At 35.7% G+C, this 13,979-nt stretch overlaps 1 protein-coding gene across 2 annotated transcripts in view; it reads right to left on the bottom strand.

The window, feature by feature from the left end:
- USH2A (usherin) overlaps positions 1-13,979 on the bottom strand; it is a 368,965-nt gene that overhangs the window by 184,294 nt on the left and 170,692 nt on the right. For both annotated transcript variants that reach the window (XM_033513296.1, XM_033513295.1), the window contains exons 32-33: positions 1,065-1,224; positions 407-578 (exon numbers count right to left, since the gene is read on the bottom strand). In XM_033513296.1, coding sequence (XP_033369187.1) covers positions 407-578; positions 1,065-1,224 — 332 coding nt within the window. The remainder of the gene's footprint in view (positions 1-406; positions 579-1,064; positions 1,225-13,979) is intronic.

Raw genomic sequence — 13,979 nt, 5'->3', positions numbered from 1 at the left:
TTTACACTGAACTCTTCTATCTTCTTCTACATATAGATTTTAAGATAAAAGAACAAATTGCCATTGTACAAAATATGAAAAGTTGACACTTCTAAATACTTTCAATATCTTCTTGTAAGCTAGGTCCAAGGAAACATTTTAAAATAATTTCATATATTTCTGCTCAATTCTTTATTAGTTACCCAATTTATCCTTGAAGAAAATCTGTATTCATATTACATACACATATTTGTGAGTCTGTTTCAAAATAAAAACTCTACTTTTGTTCAGGATGGCTCATCCACCTTGGCTTCAAAAAGAAAAGGTTAAACAAAGTGGACACAAGAACCATTAAATATTAAGATGCTAACAAAGTCAGAATCATTTTCACCATTTTACACCTCTACTACACATCTTTAAAACTTACAGCTATTTTTATGAGGTATTCAGTACCCGGGAAAAGCTGTGGAATAGTAAAATCCAGAAAAAGTTCTGTACTGTTATAGATTACATTCCACTTTGTAAAATTCTGCTCATTGGTGGCCATATAAATTATATAGCGATCTAGGATTCCATTTATTTCTGCTGGTTCTTTCCATCTGCAAATAAAAGCAAAATATGATTAGGACCAGACCAAATAAACATTCAAACCATGCTGAAAAATGTAAGGCTTGGTTTAGGGGACTTCATGGGGTTTATTTTGAGAATTTGAAAACGCAGTTGTGCAATCATAAAAATAAATCTAAGCTATACCTCTAATGCAGTATTTGTACTCAGTAGATAAATGATTACACACAAAGCAGGGGCTACAAAAGGGGCATATCACCAGAACATTTCCTGCACTGAAGTTTGCAGAGGCTATGCCCATATGTAGGTTATACTGATTGCGTAAAGACAAAATGGAAATTAAGTTGGCAAGTGATAATCAGAAGGTTCACAGAACCACTAAACTAATCACTTCTATGCATTTAATCATAATAAATTTAATTTTATGTCACAAACCCTTCCCCTGATTGAACTCACTGGAATTCTTGAATAAACTGATGCACTATTGTGTTGTCAGAAAAAAAGAAATCCTTACTTACTGTACATATATTGTTCTAGAATCCAAAACCGTCAGGACCGGGGCATCTACGTGAGATGGTGGCAGCTGTGCTGTAAACAAGGTGACCTGGGAACTGTTCGTACAGCCAGCAAGCGTGCATGCAGTGAGCACGAACTGGTGCGGTGTGAAAACCGCCAAATCTAGGGAAAAAAACAAAAGGAATCCATGTGGTCTATTCTTTTTAACTTGTTTTTCTGTAGCTTTCAGACGCTAGTGAGTTTAGAAAACCGAGAGAAAGGGGGACCTGTATCACTTAAATGTTTCAGGTTTGCCCCAGAGGAATAGGCACTAGATCTTCAGTAGTAGACAACTACAAATTTTTACTACTCATAGATTTGTGGGGTGTGCTTTGGCTGAGATAACCCCACTGTACTTAATTTACACCAGAATGTGCATCAACCAGTCAAAAAAAAAAAAAAAATTTAGGCACATACTGCATCAATTTGCTACAGTGTCAAATGAACACTTTTTTTTTTTTTTGAGATGATTAAATCAAATCAAATTAAATTAATGGAAAAACAAGTACAGGTTCATTAACACAGCTGGATTATATATATTTTTTTTAAATGTGCTGTATGAAACATGAATGTCAAGCACTGATACATATGATTCACTCCATGCAGATTCCACTACAAGCATGAACACAAAGGAAGCTCATTGTTGCCACCACTCACACTGATCCGTTCTCTCTTTGCCTGTTTGTCTTCAGCTCCACAAGCACCAAACACTTGTAAAATATATTCCAGCAAAAACAACCCATTTAATGCTAAAATGAAACAACTGTTCAATGGTTTTTAATTTTGAAGCTATCTTGAGTTTCAATTAACACAGAAAATGTTGAATAAAATGTAGCATTTTTTCTGAATAAATATTCTAAAAGATCATATATTCTTCCCTATACTAATAAAGGAATGTTTGATAGAAAAATTGTAGAATACAAGTAATGCAGACATAATTTTCTAATATTTTCCTTTGTCTTTTTTCATTAAAATACAGATAATAGACTTTAACAAGCAAATCTTTTAAGAAGGAATTTACAGTTGAGGTTTTGGCAACATATAAGATATACAGGTAAAATGTTTATTCAATAGACACGCATTTTCAGTACATCTGAAAAAGTATTTTCAGAGCCCAATAGTATCAAACTATATATTTTTTTTTTTTACAAAATATTTTAAGCACAAATTTAAAAACTCCAGTTGGATGACAAAGACATCAACGAAGCAGAGATGTTGTAGACCCAACTTCTCTAACATTAGTTTTCCCCTCATATAACACCTCCAGTCCCTGCAGGAATGAAATTTCTTCTGATTTGCTCCACTCTCTGTAAGGAGAGAATGAACTTTTGCATTTTTATTGAAAATACCATACCACTCAGTGGTTTTGTTCTATGGAGCACATGGCAAAGTGTGAGTTAAAAAAAAATGCCACAGCTAAAAAAAAAATCATCAAATGAATGCCTGTAACAGTGACATGTTTAATCAACATAATGGGACTGATTCTACCAGGGTTAAGCAGTGCTTAAGTCAGTGAGAGGGGGAAAGCACACTCCAGAACAGGTGCTCAAGCTGGCTCAGCATGCAGGGAAACTCCACGTACTACACTGGCTGTATTGCCTTCATTATTGTACACCTCCCTGGGTCACCTATTCCCTGCAGCTGCCGTAAGAGAAGCCAGAAAAAGTGCAGATGGAGCTGAAAGTCTGTGACACAAGTATTACATATTCCATGTTGTGGGTGGGCAAACAAGTGACCAGAAGGATTTTACTTTCAGCAATCCTAAAATGAATAGATGAAAGCCATTCATGGAACCTATATAATTCATAACCTTCTAGATACTGATTATGCTTTCTTCTCTCAAAGTTGAAAGCATATGTATGGTAGGGCTTCACCAAGAAGAGTGAATATAACCCAAGGGAAGGGAAAAGAAAAAGTTGATTTCTCCTTTTCCATTTGTTTATGGTGGATCACTCTTCTCCTTCTCAGTGCAGGGTATTTTTCTCTCCTTTATGGAAAATTACACACCTGGAACTACTGTTTTTTGAAAGCTAGCTTGTATTGAAGCGCTGATTTGATGCAGACTGTAGCTGATGAGACTACTGGCAGGCATATGTTTGTGGAAATACCTTGTGTAATTTGAAGAGGGAAGAATTTTTTTGAGGATTAGGAGAATGGAAGATGGGAAAATGCTTTATTTCCCTCCCCCTGCCTTGAAAAAAACAATTGACTATAAGTTACCTTGTGTGTCTCAGTACCAAGAACAGAAAAAGCAAAAAGAAAAGACAGGGAAACATGTAAAGTTTTAAAAAAATAATAACAAGGAATGGAAACACAGCACATATGGGCACAGAGATCATTTGAGATCAGGTGATAAACATACTCAAAGGGGAGGGAAGGATAGGAGAGTTTAAAAAATAGTTGATATATAAAATATGTTAAAAAGCAATATGTCACCAGAATCTAAGAAAACCTTTTTTTCTCATCTTTATTTACTAAAACCAAAATATTTTGACAACTAAATAGAAAGTTTCAATGGAATCTCAAAGATTTAGTTAGGATAAAGGATAAAAAGAAAAATTAAGTTTGTATAAACAGGAGAAGAAATTCAAGACTTAGCAATGTCAATCAAGGTGGAAGCTTTGCCATCATTAAAATCTCTCCATAGACTTCAGTGTTTGGAGCCAGGAAATATAGGGTAGGCAGTATTTCTAAGAGATTAGAAGCAGAAACTGACAAACTGAATTAAAAAATGATATTTCATCACAATCAATACAAGTATTCATCAGAAACTAATTTGGGAGATATTTTCCTATTTCAAGTTCAGTATTTCATAGCGGATCACTGGATTCAAACAACTACGGGTACAAAGATGAATTTAAAAGAGGGAGGAGGTTCTTAAAACTACAAAGCCACTGTTTGTCAAGGTCCTCTAGCAACAATGCCTTGCTTTCCATTTGCTTGATTGCATGATTTGCATAAGATCAAATGTAGGCAGTTGTAGACATGAAAAACAGATCGCTCTCAAAAACATTAGAAACAGATCCACAAGCATTATGTGTTACAAGAAAATGCACCCCAGTGCATGGAAAACTCAGCAACTAAAGGCAAACAAAGTATAATTTACAATACATGGTGTAAATTATATGTTATTTTACAATTGATTTCATGTTGTTGCTGGACAAATTTCATTGATCTCAATTTACAAGACAAACCCAGTAACAACACAATTACTACTTCCTATTAATAATAAGGACATAATTATTACAATTATTTTAAACCTACAGCAAAGCCTGAATTTTTTTTTCCTTAAAAATTTGCTTGATCATGTTATATTCCAATCTGTTCCACAATTCTGGTTCCCTGAGTTAATTTAAAGATCAAATGTTTCTTATTTCAATATTCCAATAACTACTCACTGAAAACACTTATTTCTTACCAATATAAAGCTAAGCCTAGAAATTATAGAAATTCACTGATGAAAAAAACCCCTGAATTCAGAATTTGGTCTTCTTCTTATTTCTAGACTCAGAAGAGCACAAAACATGAAAAGATAAAGATCCTCTTTTTAGGGTACAGGATTCCCTCAAATCATCATATTTAAGTAGAAGGTAGACAGAAAAATAATTCTGCATTTTTTGTGCCAAAAACAGAACAAAGGAAGAAAACTAAAATAAAATCCCACATATCTGTTTTAAACCCATTACTTACTTTCCCTGAAGAAAAAGGTAGAGTGAAGGGAGAGGAAGGATCAACCTGCCTTTTCATCTCTTTGACCTCAGAGACAATACAAACTAAATAATTTTCTAACTCACACATCAGCAAGAGAATTGTGAACTGGTATTGGCATACCACTACATTTATTACATATGTGGGGTGTTTGGACTAACCAACTACAGTGGTTGGTATCCCTCCAGTTTCTAATAACCACCTGCTTAAGTTCTGAGAGCACAATCAATGCATGAGACAGAAAGAATAAAGAATGACCCTGTTTGCATGGTCAATAAGAACACTCACTTGCTTTGATCAAATTTAATGGTTAGTCATTGAAAGATAATATGCAACACTACAGTGCCGCTTTTAGCATGAAAATAGAGAGATGTTACTAAAAAAAGTACAAAAACAGAATTAGTACAGTCAAAAAAAAAAAAAAACAAAAACGAAAAAACAAACAAAAACCCAACCAAAATTAGAGATTTAACAAAACATGAGCTTTCCCATTTAGTTTTCAGAATACACCCCAGTTGAAAAATAATACAGTAATGATAGCTAAAATATTTTAATTTATCTGTAACAATTGTATTTTATATTCAGATTGACTGCAAGAGAGCCACACACCCTTCTTGCTCCCCTCTTCCTCCCTATTTCCACTCTCCCTGCTTTCAGGCAGCTACTGTAAGGATCAGAATTATCAACATCCTATCTTGGTGAGCATTCACATGACTTGGGCAAGGAACCCCACATAGTTTCTCAGGAAAATAATTGAGACAATAGTTATCCCATTGCTATATTCAAAGGAAAATGATTCAGCTACATTGTAGCAAGGGATTGTTAGCAGCACACCAACAAAAACCTGCTGAGAGAGTTTGAAAATGAAAAACTTCCAAAGAATTCCAATCACCACGTAGTTTATGTAGGTACACTATACAAACACTTCAGCTCATTACTCACCTCCTTACTCTGTTCTCTCATCTTCTTTCTCACAATCCATTACAGCAACTCATAGTAACTTAATATTTAATTAGAAGATAAACTCCTTGGGACTATAAATCTGCACCACCAAATACAACCATGTCCCCTTCTGATTTCTCTACACCACCAAAAAATCCCAGACATCTAATTCAGATGCTAAGTGTCAAGGCTGCATTATCAGGCTTGCTCTATTAGACACCATTAGTACTCCTTTGCCTTCCACCATTTCCTGAAAGCAAGCAACAACTCCTATTCAACTTTTAGTACAGTATATTCTGCTTTCCTTATTTATAAAGCACCAAACACTTAATTATATTGACTCTCAAAGAGCCATCACTAATGGCCAACTTTCTCTGGAAGGATATTATACTAATGCTGCCTGATTTCATAGATTTGCAAACCCCACACCACACTCATCACTTCCTTGAAAATATTTCAGGAAAAATAAGGTGTCATAAATGACACCCTTAGGTACTTCATGCAACTCAATCAAGACAAAGAAAGTGTTCATGTACCTAATTGTGTAAATTAGCAATGGATGGCCTTCCACACATGCAACTGGCCCTTTAATTGAAGAAAACATCTATCTTCCAAAAGAGTAGCAAATTCTAACATATTAATTAATAACTAAGAATGCTTATGTTATTCTATAGTGTCACAAACTGACAAAATTTAAATAATTTTTTGAAGTCATTAAAGTGCAAGTAATAAAAAGCAGCAAATAAACCCAGGACCACAACTATTTCCACAAAGCACCATAAGCTGTTGTTCTGCTGTAAGAACAACAGCAAAAACTTTGACATAATGGCACATAGACAAAATAACTTGGCTTACAGTTGGCCAACAAATGCTGATGTGTTTTAGAAACTATTCATTTAGAACTAATTGTCTCTGGTTTTCCAAATTGCTTATGAAGGAAAAAATTCATTATTGTGAGGGTGGCAAGACACTCTGCTGCCCAGAGAAGTTGTGGATACCCCAGCCCTGAAGTGCTCAAAAGCCAAGCTGGAGAGAGCTCTGAGCAACCTGCTCTAATGAAAGGTGACCCTGTCCCCAGCAGGTCCTTTCCAACCCAGGCTATTGTATGATTCTATGAAATCCTCATTCCTTTTGAGACTTACGCACTTCAGAAGAATTTAGGGAACTTCCAGGTCCCATCTTACAAAACAAATAGCATAGCACAAAACCATTTAACATATGGGAGCATTAAAACATAACAGTTATTCATTGGACTGTGTAAAAGAGTTGCATTCAAGAAGAAAAACCCTTTGGCACAAATGTGAAAGAAAAGGATCTTTCATAATTTCCGACTGCAATGATTTCAAGAAATTATTAAAGATTTTACATGCCTGAAAATGGTTCCACTTTTGGAAATGAGGCAGCTCTGAAGTACCTAAAGGCTTTTAAAGATAATTATGTTTTAACAGAAAATATTATCAAGTTTATTTGCCTTCACATTTAGTAACAGTGTCTCTTGGTTATGCTCTTATACCCTTAATTGTTGCACAGTAAAACTTTCTGCTGTTTATTGTCCCAAAGTCTTGCAACTTCTTTGAGCCAAAACTCATTCCTGACCAATTCACAAGGCCACATGAATGTCCATTCCTGATTAATGGGCTCCATTGTTCCTTTTTATTTTAGTGAAACTATTTTAACCTTCCTTAGACAGGTTCACATTTTTTTATTTACACATTATTCCTATGCCTATTATTCCCATCTCATTGTAAAAGCTGGAGAGCAATGATTTCAGTCTTTTATTTCAAAGCCACATCCATGAGACAGCTATTGTGGGAACACCTTCCAGGCTGCTCTTACTCTCCAGTTAGAGCACACTAACTTGAAATCCCAAAGGTGTTCAGCTGAAGAAAACTCAAATCATGTGGAATGTTCCACACCACATGGTTTAGAAAAAGCAGAAGGGACACATTAAAGAAGAACATTTAAACTTTTCTTCAGACTTTAGCACTTCTGCCTAAATTGCTCACGTGAGTCTGAAGACATCATGTCACTGATAACAGAAGAATCACTTTGGAACCCTCCTTCCCATAACATCCCTGACATGTTTTCCTCTGACCCATCAGCATCAGTCACCATCAGAAAAATATGGAGGTATTTTGGAAGGTTTTTCAAAAGCTTCTCTTGCTGCCAAAATGACGCAGAGCCAGTCAGTGCAAACATTCAGCATCAAATGAACCTACTGAACCTCCAAGTTACTTCTTTGCTGACTAGAATTAAAACCATTCACTGTCTCTCTAGTTTATTTAATTATAAAAGCTGGACATATAAAGTGAGTTTGAAGGTCAGAGTGGGACAAAGAAAGAAGATGAAGCACATTAATTTTTACCAGGCACATGAAGAGAAGTAATTGTAGTCAATAACACTATCTTAGTTTGATGTCCCTCTTCCTCATTTCTTTACACATCATATGGAATGAAGATTTTAAGATTTAAATGAAAAATTCCATTTATGAATGCTTCCAATCCATCCACTGTATTTCTTATTCCAGCTTAAATAGAGATGAGTTGTTAGTATACATCATAAGAACCATAATATTTCAGTCAATGTTTAGCCCAAAAAGTGAAAAAGGAAAAAAGTGTGGCTTGACCATTTTACCTCTGCATTACTTCAGCTTTATATTCACAGCTGAAAAATATATTTGCAGGAGGCAAATACATTGCAAATTTGAATCCCAGATACCTGCATCTATAAAAATGGAACTACTCTGGATTCACATTAGTATGACCAAGAACCCTGTGGCTCACCAGCAGAAGTACATCCTATATTCCCAAGCAATTCCAATCTTGCTGAAGTGGGAGAAACAAAATTCAGACCTACCTAACATTTGGTGCTGAGGTAACTGTATGAAGAGAAGTGCCAGGCTGCCACTTTTACAACCCACAGAACACATACAAACATGCCACTGTGGGAAGTAAGATGTGGTTATATATGAATATAAGGTAAGCAACAGGAACTATTACTATCCATTTTATATAAATCAATAGTGCAGTCTCATCTGGAGCAGCATATATTACAGAGTGCAGAAATAAAGTCTGTCTGGAAAACAGCACTGAGAGCAGAGACTTACAAACCCTTTCTTAGGAAGAGAGGCTACACAAAAGCAACCTCAGAGAAGGAAACAAAGACATACCATAGAGGGGTAAAACATAGTAAGTGATACATAGAAAAGCAATTAGGATGCTTTGTTCCATGAATTCCCTTTCAATAATAGAGGGGGAGTGGGGAAGCAGGGAGGGAAAAAGGACATGCAATAAATTCAGAAAGTGGAATTTTTAGAGACACTCATCCCACCTAAAGTCATAGCACATCTACTACTGCTAACAAGATGATTCAGTGTTATCTTTGTAAATGAAACTTGAGGGAGAAACATGAAGTACCAGTATGTTTTTTAAATTATTTATATAAGCATCAATATAATTTGCAAATCTGTGCAACATTCCTGCAAGATTTCTATAGTTCTCTCTTTGTATCTGAGGCAACTTAGAAGTCTTTAATACTGTATTTAATTTTATTTAAGTTTTTGTGCCAAGCAAAGAAAAAGAGGGATGGGATAAAAAAATTAATTTCCAAAATAAATATTTTGACAAAAATTAGACAATTTTACTTGTATATTTTTCTTACTAGAATTTAATATGCATATAAAGTACCATAAATTACAAAATACCATTTTAATGCCAAAACAATTGTCTTAATCAACAAAAGCCAATTCAGTAAACAAGCAGAAGCTTAAGAAAACACACTCAACACTAGAAATTGGAATCTAAACAATAAAACTACAAGAAGGGATCTTTGAACTGCCATCAACAACAGGTTGATTAAACTAATGATTTATAGGTTGTGAGTTTTATTTAACAATATCTGCATTTTACACCCATGATGAGGAACTTTTTTCACCATTTTGTATAGACCCAGGCATGTGAGATGATTAGAGAGCAATTCTCACCATTCAGGCAAGCCATCACGTAATTTAAGAGTTTCTGTGGAAGAGATACTATCACCTTCCTAGGACCAGAACAGCTCTGTATTCCTGAATTATAGTCAGAGGATAAAGGAGTTTGCCAAAACATTAGAGTAGTGCTGGAACAAGGATAGTGGGAGGACTCAGCTTCTGAGCACTGCTCCTAAACAAGACAATTTATAGCAAGTTAAATCTGTTGCAAGACTACAAAAGCTGAGCTAGTTTTCCGCTGACCATAAAATAAGCAGCACAGTAAAATATAGTGTATTTCTAGCTGCTCTTCTCTCTCCTTAGTAGAACAAGCAGCCCAAGCTGCAGAGTCATTAATATGGTCAACACGTGGTTGGGCAAAATTATTTGGATTCTTTATTTGGGGGGTTTTGTTTTTTTTGTTTCTTTCATTTCATTTCATATTTACTTTCAAAACACAGACATGAAAACAAAGGAAAAAAATGAAAAGCCCAAAGTTTTTTTTAACTTGACAAGTTGCACTACCCAGTTATGGCATACAGTGTCAGTAATGCCATCAGATAACATAAGTGCCACAATCTGATGTGATGCATTAAACTGGGATTACCAGAATAAATCATATTTGTGGGTGCACAGATCACAGGTGGTGCAGTCAGCTGCTGTGTATTATGGCATATCTATAGGATGTGCAGATTAGGATATAATGTCCAGAAGCTTGTTCTCATTTGTGAAGTGCTTTGCAACCATAAGTCAATAGTAAGGAGCCACAAAACAGTTATAATGGCATAAACCATCATCAGGGAAAAATACAAATCGATCAGTGCCAGCAATATAAAAGGAAGAGCTTGCATCTGTCCCCAGTCTCATAAATTCAGTGGTTGTTGCAGTCTTCCTCTGTCCCACATGTACTTTATTAACAACAGTAACTATCATAAATAATAATAATGCAGAGTAGTTTATTTCAAGATGAATGCTCTTCTTATTATCTGTTTATCCTGTACCTTATTTCTTACATCATGCCTGTGTTCCTCCTGTAAACGGGAGGGCAGAGCTAGCTAAATTTATTGTTTGAAGTTTATGCCTTTTAATTGGCAACAGTGTTATGCCCAGAAAGTCGTCTATGTAGGCTCTTTGAAATATCTGCATACCTTAACCAGCATGTTAAGCCTCTACAAGGAGGCATAGAATTTACATTCTACTGCGTGCTATAAATAAGTAATAAGAACAGATTAGAATTATGCATTTACGCCTACTTGTGAGAGTGAGATGCATAATTCACAAGTGGCAAACCCTTAAGAGGCTTTCGTATTTCACCCCACCCCTCTCCTTGCTTCAGTCTTGTCTGTGTAGAACACAATACTTTGTTCAGTCCCACTGTTTAACAATTTTAATTTTTTTTTTCAAGATGTTTAGGTTTTATAATCACTACTTCTCTCTTGCAGGAGGGCAACTGACACTATGTTAGTAGTCATTTCTGGGTATATGCCCACATTAGGTTACATTATTGGTATCATCTTTATGAGTTCTCTTGTGAAACTCAGGGACACAGCTAAGAGAACACAGGGCTTACAACTGAAACTTCCCTATGCTTCCCTAGCACCATCTGTTGGAGCAAGTCCAAAGCAGGGCCGCCAAGTTGGGATGGAGCACCTCATCTCAGTGGAAAGGCTAAGAGATCTGAGATTGTTCAGCCTGAAAAGAAAAGGCTTTGGGGTGATCCAATTGCAGCCTTCCAGCACCTGAAGGGAGCCTGCACGAAAGACAGAGAGCACATAGTGACAAGGGGGAATGGATTCAAACTGGAGGAGAGACAATTTAGATTAGATTTTTAGGAGGAAGTTCTTTACTCTGAGGGTGGTGAGGCACTGGAACAGGTTGCCCAGAGAAGCTGTGGCTGCTCCCATCCCAGAAGTTCAAGGCCAGGATGGATGGGGCTCTCATCATCCTGGTCTAGTGGAAGGTATCCCTGTCCATGGCAGGGGGTTGGAACAAAATGGTCTTAAAGGTCCCTTCCAACCCAAACCATTCTATGATTCACAGTTAACATGACATACTGCTCCTTTAGTCAGACCTCCTGAAAGAATAGACTAATCTCTATGTCAATTCACATCCTCAGCTTCTCTGCTGAAGCCTGAAAGTACCTGTTGCAACCACAGCTTTTATGATAGCACATGAAGGCCACAGATTTTCCCAAAAACTGTGGCTTTTCCCCACAGCATTTCTACCTCCAAAAACTCTGTTACCCAGTGACAAGGTGTAGAAACAAGAATCTATTTCAGTCTAGTTGCTTTACTGTTTTTTGGTTCTCTGGCTGCAGCACTACAATTTTGATTCGTGTACCTCCTAAAAAAGCACCACTAGGGACAGGCTCTTTGGTGAAGAAGTTTCCTTGTAATTTCTCCCAGCTATTTTGAACTTAGTCTATTTATCTACCTGCATTTTTCCTTTGTCCTGCATGCAAATATTTTAAGTTATTTTCTAGCTCTATTTACCATTTGTTTATTTTGCCTTGATCCCTGACACACTTCTTTTCATATTTAAGCTGAGACTTGTACCTCTTTTTTATGGTAACATTTCTTATTTATTAAATTTTACCTATTCAGAGTATCTCACTTTAGTTTTACTTAGAAAGCTTTCTCTGCTCTTTTTATCTGCCTGTAAACATTGGAGAAAGACTTCAATTGCACGTGTATTTTGATTCCCAGTACAATTTAACAGCTTAGAAATTGTTATGTGACATTGCAATGATGATATTAAATCCCAAGAGTCATACCTCAAAACATTCAAAACACATTAGTTGAAATGTTTAATCAAACTTATTCTTGAGCTGATGAAAAGGCTAGCATGCCAGCTCATGAGAATATTTAAAAATTCTTGTCAGTTGGATTCAATTTTTGTTTCTTGATCAGAACAAAAATTACTAGCAATATTAAAATAAAGTGATCATAAACAGCTCTGAAATTGAAGTTACTAAGGAATCCAGCTTTCAAAAGGAAGCTATTGGCATACTGCATCAGCATCATTATTGATCATTTCCTAAATTTTCAGCATTTCCCCTAGAACAGACTGAAAATGTCACTCGTGCATCCTTTGTGTGAACTCCCCCTGTCTAGCCAATGATCCTGTATAAGTGAGACATGAGGATCCAGGATCTCCTGATAAACCAAATTCTCTGGTCACCTCTGAACAACCTCATGTAGCAGCCATAAACATACCCCAACCTGCAAAAAAATAGAAATCAAGATATGCAGCCTGTAAACATGACTTAAATGTACCTCTGTAGAACATGGAACCTGGCATGTCCAAAGCAGCCAACCCAGAAATAACAATGCTTATCATTCACCTTTCTATCAGTCTTAAGACCACAAGTCTAAAACTTATTTAAAGCACACTAATCTGATGTTCTTCTTACATGTTTAGCTTTATGTTCACTTGAATATTTTTCCCACTAGTTAATTTCCTGGTAACTCATCCCTTTAATGTGTCACTCTATTTATACAATAAAACCCATGGAAATAAAAGAAAGAAAAAGAGGAAATCCCCAACAGCTTTCAAAGTCCAACTACAATCTATGTAAAATGCTTCAATCAGAAATAAATCATCATAAAAATATTTATTCCATAGAAGACTAGTGAAAAGCATGATGGATTTCAGTTCTGACTAAAAAAGGCTATTATGCTTTATGTAAACAATTTAAGCAATCAGTGTAGAAGCCTAAGTTAGATTTCTAGCAGTGATAAGAGGAAAGGAAGTATCCTAGAATGCCTCCCATGTTTTTTGGAACAGGATCCATTTGTTTCATATGTTCCTACATAACTTAAGAGGATAGAGGAAAAGATTTTGAAAATAAATGAATACTCCAATCATACAAACCACCAAGAATTTTTGAAATCAAATTCACATCCAATTATTTTATGGCCTGATAACACACAGTTCTGTATTGTTCCTTTTAAAGGTTCCAAGACCTTTTAAAGGTGGAAAATACTCAGAAAAGTCTGGACTTACATTAATTGGTGAAGTATTTTAAAAATGGAAGTTCTAAGAAAGTTTCTCAGACTTATTGAAATTATAAGTCTGAAACACATCCAAAAATCAAAGATTTCTCTTTCCATGAATTTGTCTCCTTACAGCTTTCAGGTTTTTTTCAATAAATAAAGTGCTGAAAATATTTCAGTAATGGTAAATGACTCAACACCCTCATGGTCATGGATTTAGTAAAAGCAAGGAAAGGGGAAACCCAGATGGGAACCACCTAGAAGTT

Source organism: Parus major, chromosome 3, assembly GCF_001522545.3.
Source record: "Parus major isolate Abel chromosome 3, Parus_major1.1, whole genome shotgun sequence".
In the NCBI taxonomy this organism is placed as follows: domain Eukaryota; kingdom Metazoa; phylum Chordata; class Aves; order Passeriformes; family Paridae; genus Parus; species Parus major.
Note: the sequence above shows the minus strand (reverse complement) of the source record. Positions and strands in the feature narration are given on the sequence as shown.